Source organism: Artibeus jamaicensis, unplaced genomic scaffold, assembly GCF_021234435.1.
Source record: "Artibeus jamaicensis isolate MK-2021 breed Jamaican fruit bat unplaced genomic scaffold, CSHL_Jam_final contig_1132, whole genome shotgun sequence".
Lineage (NCBI taxonomy): Eukaryota > Metazoa > Chordata > Mammalia > Chiroptera > Phyllostomidae > Artibeus > Artibeus jamaicensis.
Window position 1 is genome coordinate 2510635 of NW_026521221.1, and position 23292 is coordinate 2533926.

The following is a 23292-nucleotide window of genomic DNA, read 5'->3' on the forward strand; positions in this document are numbered from 1 at the left end:
GTTTTGATGCTACAAATAATACAAGAAGAAAAGGGAAATCAAATGATTGTATTTTGGTAGTTTAAAAACAATGTCCCCAATTGCTAAACTACATTGTGTGTGACCAGACCACTAGAGAGAATATGTAAAACGAGAAAGCAGGATACTCCATTAATGCACATCAACTCATAATGCCATATCACAAGTTAGATAAATCAACATTAATACAGGTACCATAAAAAAACTAAGGTCTCTAGTAAAGAATCCCAAATTTCCTAGAAAAACTGTATACAACCCATTTTGTCACTCTCAAGTTTCCAGAGAGATTAACACCTCTGAAATCAAAGTGCAGAACTGTGGAAGTGTTATAATTCGTCAATAATACATCAATCTAGTCATAAATCAAAAAGAGGAGAAGGGGTTTCAGATGGTATATAGATTTCATTTTATTACAAAAGCACCAGTTTAACAAGTTATTTTCAGCCAATAAAAGTCAAAAGTAAAGCATTGTTAAAGTGGCCAGTACTGACTCGAAGGCTTTCACTTATTAACTTAACCAAAATGCTACTTGAATATCAGTCAATTAAATTATTAATTTATGAGTTTTGCACAGTCTTCTCTGGAGGCAAGGCAGTTTGTATCAATAGGTATGTTGAATGTATGTAAATAAACAGAAAGCTTTTATAATAGTCTAATAATACACTGAACATAACAAAACAACTCTTTTTAATGGACAATGAATGCACAATATTATGAACCAAGTTTATATAAATGGGCTATGTAATTTAAAGAAGCTGTAAGATCCTGTAGGAAGTAAAGGCACAAATTTAGAAAAACATAAGCCAACTGTTTTTCACTGATCTGATAAAACACAACAGAATCAAAGTGCTGCTATGACTGTGAAGAGTATGTCACATAAAATCTCAAAGAAATCTAAGAGCAAATGTCTTGAACTCTGAGAAAATTTACTTGCAATACTGTTTTCATCTACCATAAGGATGATTGCAAAAAAAAAGATACACTGTCTTTTTTAATATTCAGGATATTTAACTAGATATTCTAGTTTACTATTATAAAAAGAAACAGTGTATTAAAATCAATTTTAGTTAACTCTAATTTATTCAAAGCTTGATTGTGAGCAATAGCTGCTAAAAGGATTCAGCATTGTTGATTCGCACACAGGCATTTTACTTAACTACATTGGATAATAGCAGTGCTCCTAAAGGAGTATAAAAAGCAAAGTGATTAGCAGTCATTACTGTTAATTAGTGCTCACATTACATTCCTTGGGATGAATCTCCTTTAAGTTGAATACATGCAAAGTTTATTTCTGAAGGACTGACAAACCTTGCTTAGGTAAGTATTGGAATGAGCCATCAAGAACCCATAAGCAGAATAAAAAACAGGGACAGATCAGAATCCAATTAGCATGTCGAAGTTTTTAAACAGGAAAAGGGTTGAGGGGAATGAGTAAAACTGGAAACTCATACTTCACATTCTGCAATCTCACTGATAAAAGGAGGAAATGTGTGTTTATCAAACTTGCTGTGAGTGCACAGTTCATTTGGAGTCCTGTAAACAATCGCCCCACAGCCCTTCCAAATGCATGTGAAAATCTTAAAAAGTCATAGCATCGTATTCAGCAAGCAAGGTCACTTTAGTGATGCCCTGGAAATGGGAAATTAGGAAAACGTGGCAATCAGAGGTTTGGGGCTGACCAGAAAAAGCCCTCGGGCTGGCTTCCCATCTTTCACCACTAGTCAGGCTGTCTCTGCTTATTCAGTATTAACACAACAGGGCTGAGAGTGAATGAAAAGAGCTCCCCACACCTAACTGGGACATTGGTTTTCTTGTTTAGAAAATGATAGGCATTTGTCACAGACAAAAAAAAAAGTAGAAGAAGAAGAAGAAAAAAAAAGAAACTCAAACACAGCTTTCAAGAACCAGCTCCAAAAGAAAAACAGGCTCCTGGTGCAGCTTTAGAAAAAGACCTGGGGAATGGCGACATCCTGTTGATGCTCAGGTTTCCTTCCCTCCTGTACCGCTCTGTGCAGGTTAAAATGGAGTCCAAACACTCAACAAAGAGGTTTCAAAAGCAATCAATGCACCCTTGCTACAAGAAAAAAGTTTAAAAAGTCAAACGCGCAAAAATTATCTAAACACTCAATACTTTCCGCAGGCTTAATGTATATCCTTAAGACATTTTCTACACACATATTTATACAAATATATTTACAAAAATGTATTATACCATATAGGGTTTGGTAATCTATTTCCTTCTCTTAATAATATATATGGATGTATTTCTGCAGCTTCAATTTTGATGTTATACAGTATGCCATTGTATAAATATACCATAATTAGCCAATCATTTCTAAATCTACGAGTACATCTTTAGTTTTCTTTCCTCAGAATAAATTCCCCAAAGTGGAAGAGCTTGGTAAAGAGAGAATGTATTTTTGTGACAGATGAGTTCTGTGGAATGACCCTTAGAAGGGCTGGACCACTTTGCGGGGCTGCAGCAGCACACAGGGGTACCCGTTTTTCAACACCAACAGCATTTCTGAATCCCGCCAAAGCGATAGCTGCAATTCTGAGTTAGTGAGGGTGAACATTTTTTTTTGCATTTTTCTTTGAAATGCCTCTTCATATCCATATCCCATTTCTTTATTTGGAAGCCCACTTTTAAACATCCAAAAAATAGTTAGGGATTCCTTATCAAATGGAATGTCCAACATTCCATTGGACAGGGGTGTCCAACTTTTTGGCATTTTGGGGGATTCCCTGAAAAAAGAGGAGCTGTCTTGGGCAACATATTAAATACATTGTGACACACAATCACACAAAAAACTCTTAATGTTTTAAGTGAATTTACAATTTTGTGTTGTGCCACATTCATCGCCATCCTGAGCGGCAGGAGGGTTGGACACCCTGCTAGAGGATCAGCAAAAGATCATTCTAACCAGGAGACGGTGACTGTATGGACATTCAAAAACCCTATTAGGGTTGGTAACTTTGCATGAAACTATTTTATATTATAGAAGGGAATGCCTCATCCCACTCAAAAAGAAAAATAAAAATTAAAAACTCAACTGGTGTTGCAAAACAAATATTATCTCACTGAAGCTAACTCTACTTCCCTTAAATGGAAACCTGTTGTAACAAGCAGCAACATGATCAATGTTTTGTTGTTGCCTTTTTTACTTCTCTATTACTCCAGACAACAATTTGAATATACACAAAAATCCCAAATTGCCTTTTTAGCTATTTTTATAAGCTTTACTGTAACTATGGGTGATTGACAAGTTCCTCACATCATTACCTTGGATCAAAGACTTCATTAAAATGTGTTTTTCTGAGAAAAGTACCCATTTTAAGAAAACAATAGAAAATCCCCCCCCCATCCTGAAGAGTCCATTCAATTTAGGAGTTCTCATGGAACCAAGAAACTAACAAAGTAACCAAATACACCAATTTGTAATTCACCTGCAGAAACAGGTATAAGTCAGAATGTAATTTCAAACTGCAGTTAATGTTGTTTTTTTAGACAAATAGCTTAAAAACTTGAAAAGCTGTTACCTAGAACAGTGCTTCTCAAACTATGTCAAGAACAAGTTTTTAAAATTTTTTTCTGAACGTTTGAAGACTGAAACTTCTGTAAAATATAATTGAAATGAATTATCAAAACTTAAATTGTAAAAAGATATAAAATACAAGGCCAAATTTTTATTATTAGATTCAACACATAAAATTACTCTCAAATGACTACAAAAGTTTCCCGATGCTTAGTTTCAATCTCTATAAATAGCTGACCTTGGACCAATAACAAACACTTCATGGACCAACACCAGCCCCTAGACCACACTTTGAGTAGCAATGATCTAAAATTATTCTGAGAGCTGTGAAATGAGATGAGATCAAACACAGATGCATTACTTTGATCTTAGTAACTCTACTCCCCCTATCAAACCACATGCCTGCCCCTCTGTCTCACTGTTAAGTCTCACATGCCTTATTGGTTTCTATGCAGGGTGGGGCAAAGCAGGTTTACAATGGACTGAATGGAAAATAATACAGTAATTAATAAATACTAACTCAAGAATAGACTGTTTCACATATTCACAACTGTAAGCCTACTTGTGCCCGCCCTCTATGCACTGATGTGCATTGTTATATGGTGGCATATTCATGAATGAACATAAACGTGACGCTGGGAGTCAGCAGAGCACAGTTATTAAAAGGACGTATTCTAGCTGTGTAACCTTGGACAAGTTACTTAAGTTCTCTGTATCTCAGTTTACTTATCTGCACAACAGGGATAATAAACCTGGGTTGATGTAAATAAGGATAAATTAGAATACAATGTATAGAGTGTATTATAGTGCCTGGCAGGTAGCACTACATAAACAACAGCAATTATTACAATAAGACAAAAGGATCTGAAAAAATTCACATGGGTCTGGGCTTGCTAAAAATCAATGTAAAAAGAAAACCAAGTAAGTTGCATGATTTACTGTGTCCACACAATAAAAACTGTCCAATATTCATAGCAAGGCAAACTACTAGAAAGACTAAGTCCTGACAGAAATTTCACCCTTGGATTATCATAGAGTTAAATGTGTGATATGGAGAAAATTCTCAACAGCTTCTCTAAAATAATATACAAAAAAAACCTGTGAGCACCTCATATGGACAAAGCATTATAACAGGCACTGCCAAGTATCCAAAGGTGAACACATACAGTCCCTGCTTTCAAGAGGCTATAAAATAACAAATTAGATATATTACATATACAAATAATAGTGTAAAACAAGGCATAATGTAATTACCCAAAGAGCAACTAAATGCAGAAGAAACTCCAAAAAAGAAATCTACACTTGAGGAAATCAAGAACGATGCCGTTTGCAGCCCTATCCTTCCCTCCTTCAACATGAAATGCAAAGGCCCATTAAGAACCAGCCAGAATACACACAGGGTCCAAGTCTACTTCCCCTTCTTTGGTCCCCTTCACTTCTTACCTGAAATTTTAAGTAACTTTGCATCCTATTATCTTTGAGATCTCCATGTCCTTTTGGAGAGATGCATAGCATCCTGGGCTACACTCAGGTACTATGTCCATGCCACTAAACCCAGGAAGGCCCTCTGACCTCACAGTACATAGCACACACAGTATGTTATAGACTCAGAGGACAACCAGTCCTGACTTGGGTAGTCATGAATAAACGCAGGCTACTAAGCTTCCTGCCTGGTGGTAAAAACAGTGGTTTTACACTTTTGAAGAGAACAGATCACTGTGAGATTATGAAATAAATTCAGACCTCTCCCCAGAATATGTGGACAAAATTTTAGAGTTCAAAACACCTTTCCTCTCCAGATTAAGAAATACTGTCTTAAAGTATCACATTATAGTACTAGTTTTCTATGACCTATCAAATCAGTAGATGAGGGTTAAGGAAGTCACAAAAATAACTATAAGACCAATAAATATTATTAAAAGAGCTAAATTGTGAAAGGCTCAAAAGGGAGGACAGGACCATGGGTTATTTATTAAATAATGATGAGTCTCTCTCTCCTCCTCACCTCCCTGCAAAAATACTATGTAGAAAAGAATCCACAAGAGAACTGATCTTAAAACAGACCATGGACATTCCGATGGCTCTAGAGCTAATCCTGTGGTAGGCAGCAAAAAACTCTGCACAGGGGAAAGAACAAACGTCTAGTAGGTAGTTGCTGCCTCTTCTCATTTGTCAACTGATTTTTACAGAAATTTACAAGACCAATATTAGCTGGATTTTGTCAAGGTTGGATAGGCTTAACTTTGTTCAGTAAGTTTAATTGAACACCAGCTCATTAAGCACCCACTGTATGCAAGTACACAAAGTACCCAGAAGGCCCAGCACTGCAGGTGCTATGAATAAGTGTAATATAATTCTCCTGGCATTGAGAGGTAACTATTCCTACACACAGGACTGCACATAATAGCCCAATTCTATTACCTCTGGACAAAATCAGTTTTTCATATCCTCTTTCAAAATTCTAAATTCTCTAAACTCAGTTATGTAACTTTCAATGGAAGTCCTTGCTTGAGGCTTTTACAAATGAGTTAATAGGAAATATACTGCTTCAATTTTATAAATAAGCAAAGAGTAAATCCTAAAAAAAATGCCAAAGTATTTTTTAATAGAAAGAATCTATTAATAACAACCTTTCTCACTGTTGAGATCACTTCTTATCTTCTTTTGAAACAACTCAAGCCTCAGTTTACTCATGTGGGAAACTAGGTGGAAAACACTGATTCCACATGTCTCTTGGAAGGCCGAACTGTTGCACGGAGTCTAAAAGAGACTTGGGAGGGCCCCAAATTATAGGAACAAATGTTGAAGGATAAATTGAATCCAATATGTAATATAAATTTGCCCCCATTAAAACCTCTTTCACAATTTGAACGATTACCATTCTTTTTCTTCTCTGCATTAACATACTAATAAAGTCAAGAGAAATTACACTCATCTCAATGCCAACTTGCAGCTACTATTTAATAATAATATACTAATGGAACTTTGTATGCAATGAAAAAGATGACTTTAATCAGCTTTACTGGATTATTTTGGAAGCAAGACACTAAAGAGGAAAGATGACCTGAGATTGCCATGAAATTGGCAGGCAAAGAAAAAAAACTAATTTATATAGCATCTATCTTTCTAGAAACATAAAGAGGCTCTCATATATTTTCCAATTTATTCTCAAAACAGATAAATAAACAACAAGGAGGATATTTCCACATTTTACAGATGGGATAGCTAAATTCCAGAGAAGTCTAGCAGAATACAGTATCTTGAGAGTTCAATAGTTGTATGGAATCCCATGAGAAATAAAAAAGAATGAAATACAATTTATGCCCCTCAAGGTACTTATAATATTTAAAGAAAAACCCACAATATAAAACAAAAATAAAAACCCAGAAGTTATGTGTGTAAAGACAGATTTAGTACTATAAAAGAGATACAATGTTTTATGAAGGTTCCAGAGAGGAAGATTCAATACTTGGTGGGGGCATATGAAGGAAAACAGCACTCACAAGATGCCACGCAAAAGACGCAATTGGAGAGGAAGGTCATTTCTCACTAAAATACAGTGAGATATGCAGGAAAGACAGACCAGGAGGGGAGATAACAGTCTAGGGTAGAAATAGGTTCCATGTAGGAAAAGAGTGAGTGGAGAAAAAGGAAAGATTAAGTTGAAGTCATAGTGCAGAGCACCTAATGGATCAATGGTAGGCAACAAAAATGTATGATGAAGTGACTGAATCTACAATTTAGAAAGACTTTCCTGGCCTGAGTTTGCAGGATAAATTACACAGGGTCAGACACTGGAGAAAGACCCTAAAAAGAATACAAGTAGTCAATTAAATTATAGTTCTAATGCTAGTTTTAATCTGACATGGTTTTCCAAAGCCTACAGAACCTACTAAGATTTTACATTTTATAAATAAGTGGGATTACATCAAACTAAAAAGCTTCTGCACAGCAAATGGCACCATCACCAAAATGAAAAGGCAAATAACCAAATGGGAGAAAATACTTGTAAACTGTATATCTGACTAGGGGTTAATATCCAAAATATATAAAGAACTCATATAACTCAACAGAAAAAAATGACAAAATAGGTAGATGAATGGAACGCACATTTTTCCAAAGAAGACATGCAAATGGTCGACAGGTATATGAAAAGTTCAGCCCTGGCGGGTGTTGCTCTGTGGATTGAGTGGGGGCCTACGAACCAAAGGGTCACCTGGTAGAGTCCCAGTCAGGGCACATGCCTGGGTTGCGGGCCAGGTTCCCAGTAGGGGGCATGTGAGAGGCAACCACACACTGGTGTCTCTCTCCTTTCTCCTTCCTTCCCTCACCTTCTATCTAAAAATAAATAAATAAAATCTTTTTTAAAAATAAAAAAATCAAGCAAATTGAAAAATGTACATTTTAAAAAGCTCAATATCACTAATCATCAGGGAAATGAAAATTAAAAGTGCAAGGAGACATCACCTCACACCCGTTAGAATGGCTACCAGCAAAAACCAATAGGTAAGAAGTGTTGGAGAAGGTGTGGAGAAAAGGGAACACTTGTGCACTATTGATGGGAAAGTAAATTGGTACAGCTATTATAGAAAACAGTATGGGGGCTGTTTAAAAATTAAAAGTAGAACTAGGATAGGATCCAGTAATCCTGCTTCTGGGTATATATGCAAAGGGAATGAAAACAGGATCTTGAAGAGAAATCTGCATCCTATGGTGACTGCAGCATTATTCACATTAGTCAAGATATAGAAACAACCTTAAAAGGATAAATGAGTCAAGATGTGGTATATACAATTAAATATTATTACTAAGCCATGAGAAAGAAGGAATCCTGATGTTCGTGACAACTTGGGTGAAACTCGAGGGCACTGTGCTAAGTCAGTCGGACACAGAAAGACAAACTCTGCACTGTATCATTTATATGTGGAAACTATAAAAGCCAAACTCAGAGAGGAGAGTGATGCGTGAGAAGCCTGGAGTGGAGGAAATGAGGAAATGTTGGTCAAAGGATACAAACTTCCAGTTTTAAGATTAACAAATTCTGGGGAATCTAATATACAACATGGTGATTATAGCTAATAATACTGCTACTATATACTTTAAAGTCCTAAAAGAGCAGATCTTAAGTGTTCTCACCATAAAGACGTAATGGTAATTAAGTGGCAAAATGGAGGTGTTCACTAATGCCACGGTGGTAATCATTGTGCAATATCTAAGTGTATCGGTCAAAACGTTGCACACCTTACACTTACACGATGCTTTATGTCAATTATATACCAAAAACTAAAGAAAGTCTTTATATTTTGCTTAGTTACCAGTAAACAGCTTTTCAGTGTAATTACTAGGATAATTAGAATCCCACCTGCATGTATTGTTATTACGTTGAATGCACTACTACCACTCGTTTTGCTACCTAGGTGTTCTATTTGGGCAAGTAATAGGATAAAATATTCTAGTTGATACGTACTCCACACAATTCTAGAAGAAAATGTTAAATGTTCAATTAAACGGACCATCAAGACTTACATTTATTAAGAGTTAATATTGCCCTGACAGGCTTAGTTGGCTGGGCATCACCCGCCAGGTGAAAAGTCTCCAGTTCCATTTCCAGTCAGGGCACAGGCCTGGGTTGTGGGCCAGGTCCCTGGTTGGGGGGCAGCAGAAAGATGTTTCTCTCCCTCTCTTACCCTTTCTCTAAAAATAAATAAATTATTGTATTTTATTTTAAAAATATTTTATTGTCTATGCTATTACAGTTGTTCCGTTTTCCCCCTTCACTCCCCTCCACTCGGCCTGGCCCCCACGTCCATAGTCAGTCCCCACACCATTCTTTAAAAGAAATAAAAACAGAGGTAATCTTCCAGGCTGGTGTAGCTCAGCGGATTGAGCATGGGCCTGCGAAGCAGACGATCGCGGTTCGATTCCCAGTCAGGGCACATGCCTGGGTTGCAGGCAGGTTCCCTGCAGGCCAGTTCCCAGCAGGGGACGCACAAAAGGCAACCATACATTGATGTTTCTCTCCCTCTCTCCTTCCCTTCCCCTCTAAAGATAAATAAATAAAATATTAAAAAAAAACAGAGGTAATCTTGATTAAATGAACACAGAACAATATGAAACATCTGTACCACCCTACACCAAAATAAAGGGACAACAAAAATAGAGTCCTATAAGATTTCAAATCACAATACAGGGTGGGGCAAAAGTAATTTTACTGTTGTAAGTATGCAAAACATATTATTATTATTATTTTATTAATTATTGTATTTTTTCCTATATAAAAAACTGTATAAACAGGGGCTGGAAAGAAGTATTCCAAGTCATGAAATCCAAAGACCTACATCCAAGATTGCTCTATCCAGCAAAGCTTTCATTTAGAATGGAAGGGCAGATAAAGTGCTTCTCAGATAAGATCAAATTCAAGAAGTTCACCATCACCAAGCCCTTAGTATATGAAATGTTAAAGGGACTCACCTAAGAAAAAGAAGATAAAAAAGATGAACAGTGAAAGGACAGCAAACTCACAGTTATCAACAACCACACCTAAAACAAAAGCAAACTAAGAGAACAGCTAGATCAGGAGCGGAACCATAGAAATTGAGATCACATGGAGGGTTAGCAACAGGGGAGTGAAAGGAGGAGAAGGGGGGAGAAGGTACAGAGAATAAGTAGCATAGACAGTAGATAGAAAATAGATAGGGAGGAGGGCAAGAATAGTATGGGAAATATAGAATTCTAAAGAACTTGTGACACATGAACATAAACTAAACAGGGGAATGGGGACGGGGTGTGCAGGGTGGAGGGGAATGAAGGGGGGAAATGGGACAACTGTAATGGCATAATCAATAAAATATATTTTAAAAAAGTAAAGAAAAAAACTGTGAACATACTCTTGCCACACCCTGTGTTTGTAATATATGGCTATCATATAATTCACTTGGACTATCAACACTGCCCAGTGAGAACTAAATAAATTAGCCAAGGAATGGTCAGTTCACGAGGTGCCTTACTTACACAGACTCCCCGTCACTTTTTACTTAAGTGCCACCACCAAGCCCTATGCACCTGCCTCTTCAACGCCTCTCCCACAGCTGCTCCTCCTCTTCAGGTCCTGGAATCTGTCAGCTAGCCTAGTATCTCAATTTTCAATTTGAATTCCTCATTCCCAGAGTTCCACTTCCCTAATCTATTCTTCACATTATAGTGGTTCAACCTAATGATCTTGAAGTTTCCTATATAATTTCTTTCGCAAAATCCCTCAAGGTAGTGGCTTTTTAATTGATTTGACATCTATGTTTAACAAATATATGTAGTAAGCTAACATATATAACATATGTATAAAGACACACACACGTCTTGCAAAATAATAATTTATCTCACTATGTACAATGCATTTCAATACTTTCTATTTTATTCTAGTCTCTTTCTTTTAAAAAAGGTGGTTGAGACCCATTAAACTGAATTTGGAAAATACCACCTTAAGGGTTCTCCACTACCCTAATAATTCTTGGTCTAAATTGTAAGACACTCTCCTTTTTTAGCTTTTACTAACCTTTCCAGACTTACTTCCCACTCCTTAAATTTTGAGCTTTAGACAAATTGAACCACTCTATTTCCCTAATACATTTGATATCCTGCTTCGGTGACGTTGACTACACCGTGCCCTTAGTTTGCAACATTCTCGTAGCCATTCTTCCATCCCTGCCTTCACCCAAATCCAAACAGCCTTCATGGATATCAAGTGTAACCTCCCAGGAGAGGCTTAAAGCCTCTCCTGATCCCCCAACAACCATCCTCGGAATCCTCGGAGCCCCTTATGTACACACTCTCATGGCAACTCTACCTTGTGTTTGTGTGTGTGTCTTATCTCTTCAGGGTCTACGAAGGCCGGGACTGTCTCATACATATTTTTACTCTGCAGTACTGATATGTTATTAGCATCCAATTAACATTTGCAGAATTAAAGACGTAAGAAAAGTCTATGAACGCTAGTAGCATACATTAAAGTTAACAGTAAAAGTCAAGGTCAACTAATCTATCCTTTGCATTCACTCAATTTTTTCTTACATTGTAATGTCATAGAACAAGCCCCTACTGCATCATCTCTTACCAATTTAAAAAACCCTCTAAATAGTTATTGACAGTACCACTGTTTTTCATGGCTATTTTATGATTTAGGTACTCCAAATTTACAGAATGAAGATGTTCCTAATTTAAAAGGGAAAGTCAATGTAAAAAGATCAAGATCTATCATATTGTTATGTGGCCACCAATAAAGTCTTGTGCAACAAAAAAATATGAAGACAACAACAAAGAAAAAGTAATGCATACTTAAAATCTTAATAATGTGTTCTTGGCAATTAATGTCATTTAACAGAGAATATAACAAAGACAAGGTAAACTACAGATCTAGAAATGAAAGAAAGATTACAGGACAGAAACATAATTTCTAGCATCTTAGACGACAAAGCTCCAGAAGTAGACATCTACAAAAAGTTTCTTCAAAAATGTATGGTAGCATGGTGAGAAAAAAAAGTCAATAGGACATAGACACCGAAGACTGAGAAGCATAAAGAAAGAACTCTGAAAGACAAGTCAAACACACAGAACATACTTTAAAATATTTAGAGCAGGTGATAAGAAAGAAATTTATAGTCATAGAAGAAAGGAATAAAAGGACATAAAAATATAAGTTGTTGAATTTATAGAGGCACTGAATCAAACAAAAGATAAAAAGAAAGAGTATATATGTGCATGTATATATATACTTACACTTATTGCTATCAAATAGAAAAGTTTGAGGTTGAGGGGACAGAACAGTAGTTTTGCAAGGATGAGGGAGTCACATTTTCTAGGCTTTAGAGGGGATTCTACAGATGAAGCCTCTGGACCTGTGGTAAGTTTATAAACTGTAATAAGTGACAAGCATGATCCAGCACTTTATTTCTAGGCGGACTTTCCATCATGTGCTTTCTCATGCATGGTTGGCTTTATTACCTGCAAAGGCCAGAGATGGCACAGCCTCAAAGAGCCACACCTGGGAGTCAAAATGACACTGGTCTGTTCTAATTCCAGATCTTCCTGTTTAGATTTCCCAGAATCGATTCTAGCAAAATATTTCTTGTGCCAAGGGACCGGGTTTAATGCCCAAAATCTTGGGAACTGACAGGCTTGAGGCAAGCTGCGCAATGCTGATGAGCCAGGTGCAATATGTACAGGGCTATATGCCTGTTTCATTAGCAGCATATCTGGGTCCTCTCTGCAAATCCGAAGGCCATCTTACGCGTTCCTCCCACTCCAAATCCTTTGGATTTGCCTCAAGCCACCCAACTATCTATGGCTTTTTCTTCCCGAGATCCGAAGTAAAAAGAAATCAACAAAGTAATTTTCCATCATAATAAGCAGGTTTTCTAACTTGCAGATACCAAAAATGATTTTTAAAAGTATCTGCTCAGCACTCTTATAAAATATTCTGCAGTTGGAAATTATTCATGGTACACTTAGTGGTTATACTGCCAAATCTAACTGGATACCTCATTTTGAAAAACTTCACTATTATGCCCATTCCACTTAAGCTTCTTAATAGAAAAACAAAAATAAAATGAAATTACCAATAGTTCTACATCACGTTTTATAACAATGTCATAGCTCCTCTGCATCAGATAAATTACATCAAAATAATGTTAAATTTTGCAATAATTTCTTCAACAATCCTTTAAACTCAGTCATATGCCAGGAACACTGCTGGACACCAGAAATATAAAAATAAGGAGCACTGAGCATGTCTCTGAGGGTCTCACAGTCTAGCAAGAGACAGCCATATAAACAATCCCAGTGATGTCTTGAGAAGCACTGTAGAGGTACAGACAAGCCGCCACGGAAGAGACAGGAGTTGCTAGATTAAAGCTGATTTCACTGAAGGGTATGAAAGAAGGGGTTTTGGGAGAACAAAAAGATAAGGATCTAGCCCTGACTGGTGTAGCTCAGTGGATTGAGCACAGGCCTGTGAACCAAAGGATCATGGTTCAATTCCCAATCAGGGCACATGCCTGGGTTGCAGGCCAGTTCCCAAGCAGGGGACACACGAGAAGAAACCATACATTGATATTTCTCTCCCTATCTCCTCCCCTCCCCCTCTAAATAAATAAATAAAAAGATAAGGATCTAGAAAAGCATGGGCAAAAACTCAGATGTTAAAAGCAATCTCCTAGAAATGTAAGTAGTTCAGGATAACTTGAACCCAGAAGCTTGTGTAGGAATGGTAGGATCAGAGAGGCAGGACTATAAGGACCTCTTCTTAAAGAGTCTTGTGTGAGGCTGATGTGTTTGCATCTTACCTTAAGTGCGTTATTAATTATGTACACAGATTGGCTGACATCAATGTGGCAGAAGGGGTAGATGAAGCACAGAGCAATACTGTGTGCAAGCTGACTTACTCAGTACAGGTGAAAAACTAGTAAGTACCAGTAGGGATACAGCAGAGGGTCAGATTTCAGAAGTCATGGTAATAACATCAACATGCCTAGCGATCTGATGGTGGTGGCTGGGGTAGGAGGGGACTGATAAGAAGTGAAAGTTTACTAGTGGGGACTGGGTTAGACTTAGGTGGTGGGATACAGGACGATGTTTTTAACTAAGAAGGAAAGACATGAAATAAAGCAGTTTTGTGCCAAAAAATTATGACTACATTTTGAACTTGTTAAGTTTACCATGCCTATATGACATCATAAGCAACTGAATATACAGGTACCACAGTACAAGATTACTACTGTGGCCCCAATGGCCAACTATTTTTTAAAGTATTGCAGTTAAGACAGAAGAAAGAGAGGGACGAAAGGAGGATAGGAGGGAGAAGGAGAAAGGGAAGGTGATATTGAAAGAAAAACCATATAGATGGTTCCCTATTTTGTAAGCAGTTGGAACTTATTTATTTTCAGGAAAAGGGCTGCTCTTCACCGCCCTGCCACAGTTCACCCTTATACCAGCAACAGCCTGCTCTGTGTGCAGACTCACCCTTCCCACAGAGGGTCTGCGGTTTCCACAGAACCAAGAGACTCCATTTCTTGCTCTGAGAATATCATATGATCTAGACTTTCCAGGTCAAATGAAATCATCTCCTGAAAATGACAGCACTCATGGATGATACAAGTCAGGGTACTGAGTGACAATAAAACATGACTGAACTGTCCTCTGAGATATTTAAAAAGGGAGCTTTTCCTACTAGAATGTCACTGGGAGCCACCTTTGAACTACAAGGGACCTGACTGAGAATAGCATCAACAGAAAATAGAGGCAAGAAATAGAAATAAGGACATGGAAAAGGAGCAGGACTTTGATGATATAATTTGTGTCCTGTATCTAGTTAACTTGAAACAAAACTTATTTAGGTTACTGTTAAGAAATCTTCATGTTATTTAAGCCAGGTTGAATACAACTTCATGTTCCTGATAATCAAAAAAATTCTAACAAATACAAAAAGTAAAGTGGTAACTAATATTTACCAAAAATGTTAAATTAAAATCTGTTTTAAAAGTCAGTCATTTATTTCTAAACCTTTCTATCAATAGTAAATATTCCATTCCAAAAGGCAGTTATTCACTTACTGTTGTACTCAAATCACAAGTGTCCATTAAGTAATTCAAGATTATCAATACCAACACACCTAATTAGAAAAAGAATATGAGAGAAGTATCAAAGATCAGAACAGGAAGACTGAAATTGAATATTTAACTTAACAAAGAACATTAAACCAATTACAGCAGAATAAAGTTAACACAGAATTCTGGATCAAAAGATTCCCATTAAAATGAAAACAAAGGTATGACCATAAAAAAAAAAAAAAACCCAGAGGCGGGAAAGAAAACAATGGACAAAAGGATTTCAATTAATTTCTTGAGTCAGAAAGCATATGAAGAAGGAATGATGATTGATAAATCAATGGTAAAGCTTTAATCTACTGTTTGCATGGGAAAAGAAGGAAGCCAAGAAAGAAACCAAACCAGGCCATATTATCCTGAACTCTAGGTGTACCAAATGTCAGATACGAGGCTGAAAAATTCTAAAGACAAAAGTCTTCACAACCAGCAATCGAGAAATTTGAGATAATCCTACAATATGAAAGAAAACAAAACATAAGTAAAAAGACCACAAAGAAAACATTAATATTTCAGGGAATGTAAAATGTTTAAAAATCTCTACTCTGTATTTCAAAAAGGATGTTAGACATGTTTTACCATAGAAGGATTACACAGGTTGTTATTTTTAAAAACAGAGAGAATTCATAAACAAGTTATTGGCTATTGAATACATGATGGCTAAAGTAAAATATGTGAAACAAGACAAGAGACAGGAAGTTTCATTCTAGGCAGTCTAACATCTAATAGTGAGAATACCAGAAAAAGGGAATACAGAAAGTCTAGAGGAGCGAATTACAAACCAATAAAGGGAGAGCATTTCTCAGAGCTATCCTCACAGTGCAATTCTATTGGCTCTGCCATTTTTTGGGTCATATTTGAAATGAGGCACGCTTCCCTCAAGGGGGAGAAAAAGGCACAGCAGCTCTAGGCCTCACATCCACACAGCCCTCTGTACAGGAGAAAGAGCTTATCTTCTGCCAACCATCCACCACTCTAGACTGCATTCTATTTTGGTCTAATGTAGGTTAACAAAACCATCCCTGATCCAATCACTATGACCAGGGGAATGCCATATTGTCACTGGCTTTCAATCGGATTAATGCCATCCCTGAACCAACATGAAGGGAAAGAGGACAGAGATATGCTGTCACTCAGCAGGAAAATGTGGAAGGGATGCAGGGGAAGCAACCTTCAATATCCAATGCATTGGGGTAACATTTTAGTACAGTGAGCATCAAGGCATTCATATAAGTTCACGGAAAGAAAAAAGTGGGTCAGTTAAAAAGCATCACACTTCTCATCAGCAAAATGCTAGAGTACCATAAAGCAATGCTGTCACTGATTTGAGGAAGAATGACTTTCAATATAGAATTTCAAATTCAACCAATGCTTAGATTAAATGTGAGGACAGAATAGGAACATTTCAAAATATGAGGATTTGAAAGTACCTTTTCTAAGGAAATTTCGTAAAGATAAATTCCATTTAAATAAGGGAATAAACCAAAAAGATAAAGATAGCAGATCTATTAATAAGTGGCTCCAGCCCTGGCTGGTATGACTCAGTGGACTGAGTGCTGGCCTGAGAACCTAAGGGCCAGGGTTCATGAGTTCAATTTCCAGTCCAGGGCACATGCCTGGGTTCCGGGCCAGGTCCCCACTAGGGGGTGAGTGGGAGGCAACCACACACTGATGTTTCTCTCCCTCTCTTTCTTTCTCCCTCCCTTCCCATATCTAAAATTAAATAAATAAAATCTTTTTTAAAAAGGGGGGGCACTCAAACCAGTGGAGAAAGAATATATTGATCCTTAAATATGCTCTGAAAGATATGATGTTTACAGGTATCTTCCTACATTGCTTATGTGACCTAAAAACACACATAGAATGTGAAAATTACTATATTGTCAGAAAATAATATACGTTATCTATGTACCAAATTATTCCAGATGAGAACCATAGTGACATTTTAATATTAAAGAAATTCTAAAGAATAAAAGCTAGCTATATGAGCTAGCTTTTATGATACATAAACTACAAACAGTGGTCTGTAGTGTATGATACTTTAATGATACATATACTACAAACAGCTTATAGTATATGTATCATAATCGCCTGTTCTATGAGATATGAAGGCTTATTACAGTTTAGGAGTTTTCATACTTTTACAAAAGTTAGGAAATTTTTAACTCTGTAAATTCTTCCAAACCTTTCCTACTTCTTTTCAGTAATTAGTCAATTAAACTCTTCACAAGAAGGAACATCTCCTACTCAGAAATTAGCTCTAATATTTGAGGGTGGGGGGAAGAACTACAAAAACTGAAGACTGACCTAAATGTGAAAGTCACAAAATTGCAGCCTGTTGCAAATAAATGTTTAAAATTAAAATGAATCAAAGTGCTTTCAATGTTTCATTAATAATCAAAGGATTAAAAGAAGCAGTTCAACATTTTTCTTACAAGTGAAGATTAACTTGAAGAGTTACAGGTCTTCTAGATTCATTCTTTTCCCATAATTATTCAATTACTCATTAGAATATGTAAGACCTCTGTTGGAATCTTTGCACCAGTGTTTCATATACGGATTTAACTATTAAAGCTTGGTTATACAATCTCTTTTCCAAAAACAATGTATTTCTGATATTGATGTCCTTAAAATATCCCAAAGGAAAATTAACATCCCTACACAGATAAAGAAGAAACTATTTACTCCCAGACAACTTGATAATATCTCTTTCAACTATAGTTATAATTAACATGTACAAACTTCCAAAGCAGAAGTTGTCAAGATTTAACATTAGCATTAATATATGTCACAACTGACTGTTATAAAAGATAATGGCAAGCATCCATTTCTCCAAAGACAGCATGGATTGAAAGGGAAATTTTTTCTTAATTACTACTAATCTGATAATTTTTAATTAAACTGATTTAGTAATTTATTATCTTTCCCTTTCTTAGAAGGGTGTTATTATCACAAAGCTTCTCCAAAATTATCAGTTATCAGTGACTTTTAAGCGATCCAATTACTTCTCTGAGCCTCACCATTTTGTAATACTGGTTTATGCTAAAACTTAATAGTCAATTTCTTTATATGCTGAGAAATGAATTTTGAAAATGCAAAATTTCCACTATTTCATACCTCAAAGTGCACACTGTCAAGATATCAGTTCCTGTATGAAGAGAAGACTATTAGTAGTGGGACTCTTGCCCTGGTTTAATTGGCTAGAGTATCATCCCATAAACCAAAAGGCTGGGGGTTCCAGCTGCGGTCAGAGCACACGCCTAGGTTGCAAGTTCGGTCTATGACAGGAGTCAGTGTGAGGGGCAACCAATCAATGCTTCTCTCTCACACTGACATTTCTCTTCCGCTCTCTCTCCCTCCTTTCCCCTCTCTCCAAAATCCATAAGCATGTCCTCAGGTAAAGATTAAAAAAAGTGAAGCTCGAATGCTTTCCCCCTTGTTTAATAACCAAAATAGTTTTTATTAGCTTGTATCTTCCCAAAAGGAAGAAACCAGATCTCTGTAATTTGCTTTGAAAAGTATTCTATGCTATCCAGAAACTAGACAGCAAATTATGGAATTATTCTAATTGTTTCCCCTATCAGCTTCTGTTTTAAAGAATAAAAATGAAAATGTTGTGACATACAAAATAAAAAATATTTCAGTCAAGAAAATTCAATGAAATTAAATACTTTATATATATTTTAATCAAAATCCTTACTTGCTACTAAGCTCTGATCATATCAAATTTAAAGTGTAGCATTGAAGTAGTTATTTGGCACAGGCAAATTTATATGACATGGGTTCATGACTAATTTCTTAAAAGCTGAACTCCTCTGAAGATTAAAAAAGTGAAATTCAGTGTCCCTTGGTAAAAGAAGAGACAGAAATTGTCATTTCTTTTGGAAAAAAAAAAAAGAAAGAAAAGAAAAAGTCATCCAGGAAATATTGATTTAAATTCTCTATTTCATTCAATATACTTATGAATTGACTGTAATTGATTGAATAAAATTCATCCTTAAGAAGAATACTAAGCTGTATTCAAATACTTGGCTGCCAACGAGAAGATAATCTCCATTAATGAACACCCCCCCACTTTCTTCCTAAATTTTCCTTCTAAAGAAACAAACAATGAATGCACCATGGCTGCCAAAGTCTTATATACATGGACTTAAGTATTTAATTCAAACCTCTTCTACTAAGTTTAAACAAGGTTTCCTTACTCACTTTTTTTAGGCCTATTTAAATTTCGCCGTATTAAATAGGCCTAAAAAAGTGAGTAAGGAAACCTTGTTTAAACTTAGTAGAAGAGGTTTGAATTAAATACTTAAGTCCCTGTGTATAAGCTCTATCCAGCAAAGCTTTCATTTAGAATGGAAGGACAGATAAAGTGCTTCTCAGATAAGATCAAATTCAAGGAGTTCATCATCACCAAGCCCTTATTATATGAAATGTTAAAGGGACTCACCTAAGAAAAAGAAGATAAAAAAGATGAACGGTGAAAGGACAGCAAACTCAGAGTTATTAAGAACCACACCTAAAACAAAAGCAAGAGGACAGCTAGATCAGGAGCAGAAACATAGAAATGAAGATCACATGGAGGGTTAGCAATAGGAAAGTGGGAGAAGGAGAAGGGGGGAGAAGGTACAGAAAATAAGTAGCATAGACAGTAGATAGAAAATAGATGGGGGGAGGGTAAGAATAGTAGGGGAAATATAAAATCTAAAGAACTTGAGACACGTGGTCATAAACTAAAGGGGGGGAATGGTGGGGGAAGGGTGTGCAGGGTGGAGGGGAATGAAGGGGGGGAATATAACAAATGTAATGGCATAATCAATAAAATAAAAAATATATTAAAAAAAAAAAAAGAAAATGAAGAACAATGACCTAAAAAAAAAAAAGGCTTGCTTGGCCACTCCCTGCTGTCGTGCCTATGACCTTGACTCTGCTTCGTTCCCTTTCCTGGTACTCTTCACCCCCAAGCACAGCATTTATTTGCTTGCTTTTTATTGCCTATCTCCCTCCACTGGAAAGTAAGCTCCGGCAGAACAGAACTATGCCTGATCTGTTCATTGTCCCATTCCCCAGTTCCTAGAACTATGTATCAAGTACACAGTGTGTATTCAAAAAGCATTTGCTAAAAAGGTCATTAGCTTCAAAATGCTAAAGAAAAAAAACTGAGTTAAATATCATTTGACAATCCTCAGTGCCAAACTATATCAAAAGTTTTATTTTTAAATACTATTTAATACAAAGGCATAGTAATGATTTCATTTTCAATTAAAAAAATCCTTTCATAGAATAGTTGGCCTACTAGCAGTTACAATATTTTTATCAGTAAATAGGTCAATAAATGTAATTGGTCACTCTGCATACCTTAACAAGTTTCAAGAGCTCATAGAGGTCTTCAACCTCATCACCTTCGCATTCGGTGTATACTCGTCCTGTATCCACACTCCTTCCTCTTATGGTCCGGCGGTACAGGGGAAGAGCCATTGCTTCCGCATACAAATCAATGGCATGGTGACCCACTGTTTGATACATGTAGCTATCCAGCTCATCTGACCCCACTGCAACAATTCAAGTGGAAACAATCAGTAAAACGGGATGAAAAAAAAGTGGATTTGAAAGTCCATCTACATTTTACTGCTTGGAGAGCAGTTAACATACAATTTAAAAGCCTACTACACTATATCTCTCTGCACGAAGTAAAATAACATGAGTTACACATTTATCCTCAGTTGTATCGAGTTCACATTAGTATTAGTCATCTCTACTGCTAATTACAAATACAATTACACATAAAAAATTTTAAACTATATACATGTTTAAAGAACACTTTAGCCAATAAATTTAATTATTCAATTAGAGATTTTATTATATGTTTAATTCATTCAAGGTTGTTCACAAAATCATCAAGTTGTAGCAGAAAATCTTTCCCAATTAAATATCTACTTAGTTAATAAGTAACAAACATTTGTGAAAAATTCAGATGCTCTTGCTATGTTTTATATTCAGGATTTCAACACAACATATTAGCATATATAAATTCAATATTGTTAAAGCAGTTACAAAGGTGTACAGAAACATAACTTAAGCTAATTAGTAACACAACCACAGGTTGTATTTCTCAGTAGGAAGTAGACATATAACCAAAGCTACTGAAAAAATTTCCTGCCTACCCTCATCTCAAACTTAGACTGAATCTTTAAATGTTTCAGTTGTTAAAAATATTGACAATCAAATTAATATATATAAAGAACTTTGAGCTTCTTAGCAAGAAACTTCCTGACGTGAACACAATAACTGAAACATCTTACTGACTTCTAGAAGGCCGTTTTCCTTTAAGGCTCCATTCAGTCCTAACCACACTGTAACTTTTATTAATGGAAGCCACATCGCACCAATAGTACGAGATCAAATAAAACCAAAAGGCTCCACTGTTGCCTGAAGTACCTCAATTAACATGCCACAAAAGTTCCTACTACAAATCTAAAGAGATGGTTTCATGAATTTTATGCCGACTTCACATTATCCTCATTGATGGGGATGATTCCTTTGCAGACGACCTACTGAAAACACAGTGCCATGAATTCCCTCTAATCGGCTTCTCACTGGAGTCACCTCTACCAGTCACTCCTCATTAAGGGCCCTTTTGCAACATGTTTGGGCGGAAATTAAGTCAATCCATGAATCATTCGATAATCACCAACTTCCTGCTGACTTTAAATAAAGATTAGTTAAACCCTCTCCACCTCCAAACCCACAGCCATCTATCCCCTTTCATGACATTACTATAGTTTCAGCTGACTCTTTCCAACTTTTACTTCATAACATTCCAATTCCATTTACTATTGTTTTTTCTAACAATATTGTAAATAAATGTCTCCATTCCACTGAAATATAAAAGTATAACTTGCTTGTCATCTTACCCACCCTGCCAGTAAACCAGTAACCCATGGACGATTGTACAATAAGGATTCAGGACAAGGTAACTATAACAATTCACACAGAAAAGTTGAAGACAAAATAGAAACTCCATGATTAGATCAAGTATATATTATATAAATATCTGCTTTTTAAATACCAAGACCCTTCAAGATAGAAAGGTTAAAAAAAAAACCCACTTGCCCAACTGACCACCAGGGAGAGAGGAGTCGCTTTCCTTTGGTAACAGAACATACCCAGCCAAAAAAATCTGCTCCTTCCTTTATAAAACAGAAGTTACAGTGCAGTTCCCACTCACCCTCGGTCAGCGTTTTCTCTTTCTTATTTAGAGAATAGAAATAGGAGGCTATTTTCAAAACAGCTCACTTCTAAAAGGCCATTGTTATTCCGCATGGGAACCCCAGTAGAAAATCCTAGAGCGTATGTTTATCCTGACCCTCTGTAGAACCTGTTCTATTTCTTCCCATAAAACGTCCTCAATCTCCATCTTCTCCCTTCACTTTCAGCATCACATGGTCTTAATCACAGAAGGAAAGAAAATTTAAATCTCAGACAAATAACTGCTGGCTGTAACTCCTGTCTACTCCAGGGCTAATTCTAGCTATTTCATGATTCATCTGTCCACCACGAAACTGAGTTAATGCCTACCAGAGGCATCAAGCTGTCCCAAGTGCTGTGGAACAATTAAAGGAACAGAGAAGATATGACCTTTCTTCTGAAGAGGCTTTGCAAGCAATCTATCTGGGTTTAAAAGGCAAGACAAAATAAATAGGTTTAAAAGGCAAGACAAAATAAACAGAAAACAACTATAAAATATTATTTAAAAATGCAATAGATGGACAGATTTGAGGAAGGAAGGGAGGGAGAGAGGAAGGGAGGGCTAACTAACTGATTTGGAGCCACCTTCAGATTCAACTGCATTTACTGGATGTCTGTTTCATGCCATTGTTTCGAACAATGATTAGGGTTTTCATATATACTGCTCACTTAATTTATCCAAAAATAACAGTAGAGAAAAAGCGTGGGGTCTTAAAATAAAATGTGCAAAGAGAATGAAAAAGATTTTACTAGAATAGCTATATGGAGAAGTAGTAACATATAAACTTGGATAAGTATTAATCTCTCCCTATTATATTTTAGCAGTTAAAATATTGGTGATT

The 23292-nt window shown here is 36.3% G+C and overlaps 1 protein-coding gene across 3 annotated transcripts in view; it reads right to left on the reverse strand.

Annotated features, from left to right (window-relative positions):
• Positions 1–23292, reverse strand: part of DPH6 (diphthamine biosynthesis 6) — a 161183-nt gene that overhangs the window by 132423 nt on the left and 5468 nt on the right. For all 3 annotated transcript variants that reach the window (XM_053666303.1, XM_053666300.1, XM_053666302.1), the window contains exon 3: positions 20561–20754. In XM_053666303.1, coding sequence (XP_053522278.1) covers positions 20561–20754 — 194 coding nt within the window. The remainder of the gene's footprint in view (positions 1–20560; positions 20755–23292) is intronic.